The 3,164-nt window shown below is 34.7% G+C and overlaps 1 protein-coding gene across 1 annotated transcript; it reads right to left on the reverse strand.

Annotated features, from left to right (window-relative positions):
* Positions 1 to 273: 273 nt before the first annotated feature.
* LOC111405837 lies at positions 274 to 2,400 on the reverse strand. The gene is made up of 2 exons (XM_023034898.1): positions 1,848 to 2,400; positions 274 to 548 (listed from the first exon to the last, which is right to left on the reverse strand). The coding sequence occupies exons 1-2, from the start codon at positions 2,379 to 2,381 to the stop codon at positions 504 to 506; spliced, it is 579 nt and encodes a 192-aa protein (XP_022890666.1). The 5' UTR covers positions 2,382 to 2,400; the 3' UTR covers positions 274 to 503.
* Positions 2,401 to 3,164: the final 764 nt, after the last annotated feature.

Raw genomic sequence — 3,164 nt, forward strand, 5'->3', positions numbered from 1 at the left:
ATTCCTTCTGCAGATCCCCATCAGGATATTTCGTCGACCGTTTTTAACTTTTGATGCTGTTGTAATATTATACTTAGCACCACTTTTCTCTTGTATGCATTTTTCACCCCTTTTTGTGCATGTTCTTTTAGATGTACACCTTGCAGAGAAGTTGATTATATGGGGGCTGTTAGAAATGTTCTGTTCCCTCATCATGAGCTTGGTTTCGGGTCATAATGTTGGCAAGATACAAAAAGAATAAATAGGAAACAACCGATGCAGAAAAAAAAAAAATGCGCAAACGACATTTCTAGTTATTTTCGGTAATTGACTATTCAGATAGCACGCAAGTAGATCATAGTACATTTAAAGCAAATTCCTTGTTTTTTCCCCCAATACAACGTACATTCCATGGCATATAGTATATTACATGTCCTTGCATATACAGTTAAACTACATAGGATCCCAAGTATTCTACATGATTATGCTCTGTTTCCTCGGATGAGACACATAATTGGCATAGACTATTCCGTCATGAGCATTGGGATATCATCCAAAGGAGTTGGAATCTGTAATTTCAAGAAAGTAAACGAGGTGAAGTTGAATGAGTTAACTGAACGGTAAAAACTAAATCAACAATTACTATGTTACAAAGGATAGAATCTTGCTCTAATACCGATGAAATCTCTCATCTGCCATAAAATATCTTGAAAAATATAACAAGGTTATAAATCTGAAATTCCTGGTTACCTTTCTTTACTCTCATCTGCATCTAATTATACATCAACTAAAGAGACAACTACTACACCAATTCTATAGTTATAACCCTCAAACTTCATCATGAATATGCACAGACGAAGGGAAAGTTCAAAATTTACTTAAAAATAATGTCGCAAACTCGAGAACACGAGACACAAATGCACTATCATGTTTGTTAGTTAACCATTTCATACAGTTATACATAAATGAAATCAACTCGCAAATAAGTTCTCATTTTGTTTTGGATAAATAAACTCCCAATTGAAACTTTAGACATAAATCTGCCAACACAATACTTGCTCAATTTCCATATTGCACAAAATGACTGCTTCGTAAGTTCTTGTATACATAGTAAGATCAACTAAAAAACTTTCTGTAACAACGAGGAAAATCCCACTAATCAGAAATCCAATAACAGTAGCCGTAAAGGCGACATAAGAATACAATACCATTAGAAAGCAAAGAAAAGGTAAAGAGTAAAGAAACTTTAATGATTAACTAACCCAGACCCCTAATTTGAATGCAATCCTTACAGTAATTGAACAAACACTAATACCTCAGATCGCTCATGGCTTGGAAAGAGATCTCCTTATATCAGAGAAAAAGAAGACTTCTCGCTATAATTAAGAAAAATCCATATAATTTTTTCCCAACTACCTTCCCAAAATCCTCTTTTGGATTAAATCCTCAAACGAAAACGGGCAAAGCACTCCCCAATTCCCTGAATTATACTGATTCAACAAAAGTGATATAACCCCCCTCATATCTCTGTGTGTGTCAAGTACTGGCCACTAAAAGTTCTTTATATACAGTAAGAATATTAAGGCGCCTAAATTGTCTAGTTGAACAAAGTGATTAATCAAACAGAACATGTGGGTATTTCCACCGTAATCTGAATCATATAACTAAATCGGTAAATCAGACCCCGAAATCCAATTTCAGATGGAAAAGCATATATCATACATGTAGATAATCCGCCTCTTAACAAGAAATGACAAAAATTGATAACAAGAAACTAATTAATCATAAAGAAAGCATAAAGATCAGTCATCTTTCCCAAAAAAATTTGATAGTCATCAAGAAAATCCCATTAAAATTTTTTAATATACCTGAAAAATCTTCTTCAAAGACTGTCGCCCACTACCGCCGCCGCCGCAAGGCAGAGCCGATAAAGCCTTATCTTTGCAAGAATGAACAGTCAAGAACTGATCCACATCAAGTTCCTTGTTAATAAACCCAACAGTGAAGTAAATACTATCGGAAGGCGGCAAGTCAACCTTGATCTCGTCAACATTAAACCAAAATAAGAACCTCTTAACCTGAATGCCCTTCAAATCAGAGATTGACCCTATACTCAGTTTCCCAGTAATCTTTTTTTCATAATAAACCAAATAATCAAAGTGTATGTAGCACGGTTTCTTCAGGTTGACTTCAAATTTGCCATCGTCTGAGAGTGTGTAGGAAGTGACTGAATCTGGCAAGAGCCCTCTTGGAAGGTCGAATTTTTCGAGGACTTCGTATACTGTAGGTGTGGTGTTTGTAGAGAGAATTTGAGATGAACAAGAGAGAGAGAGGAGAGAGAAGAAGAAGAAGAAGAAGAAGAAGAAGAAGAAGGACAGTTTCAACTTGGAATTTGACTCCATTTTTGCTTTGATCGGTAGGTGTGCATTGTTGCGAATTTATATAGGGACTGAAATGGAGAAAATTTCATCTAAGGTCACCCAATTCTCAATCGATTAAGAATTTAATTTCAAATTTCACTTGTCAAATTTCAAATTAATGAAAATTTCTTGATTAACCATCACTCTGCTTACTGCTACAACACCTCATAATAAAAGTGTTGAAATATATATATATATATATATATATTGACTTTTTAATTTAAGAAATTGACATTATCATTGTTTAACCATTTTCATTTCGGATAAAGATACTTGTCCAGGGCCACATGGGCCATGGACAGACAGGGGCGCCATTTGACACCCTGGACGTATAGCATGGCCCTTTCATTTGTAAGTATTGATTATGAGGAATATCAGGTATAATTTGATTATGGGCCCTGGACAGACAAGGGCGCCATTTGGCACCCTGGACGTATAGCATGGCCCTTTTATTTATAAGTATTGATTATGTGGAATATCAAGTAGAATGTGATTATCAACTAAGACCTACTCAATAAGATAGGACCTTTTAGAAATTGATTAATGCATAAAAATCAATCTTTGTATAAGTAGTGAGCTCGTGAGGTGAAGGTAAGGGAAAATGTTTAATTTTTTTGCCCCTATTTATTTCAGATTAAGAGTAAGGAGTTTTTGTTAGTTTTGTGGGACGATAAGTGGCTTAATATGGTGGACTAGGTGAAATTTGAAATTAAATTAAATTTAATGATCCAATTGAAATTTCATTAAACGTTTGGTGACATAAGA

The sequence above is a fragment of the Olea europaea genome, chromosome 12, assembly GCF_002742605.1.
Source record: "Olea europaea var. sylvestris chromosome 12, O_europaea_v1, whole genome shotgun sequence".
NCBI classification, from domain to species: domain Eukaryota; kingdom Viridiplantae; phylum Streptophyta; class Magnoliopsida; order Lamiales; family Oleaceae; genus Olea; species Olea europaea.

Coding starts and splice junctions, on each gene's coding strand:
- LOC111405837 (XM_023034898.1), bottom strand. CDS start 2,381: ATGGAGTCAAATTCCAAGTTGAAACTGTCCTTCTTCTTCTTCTTCTTC. Junction 549..1,847: donor CTTTGAAGAAGATTTTTCAG/GTATATTAAAAA, acceptor TTGAAATTACAG/ATTCCAACTCCTTTGGATGA.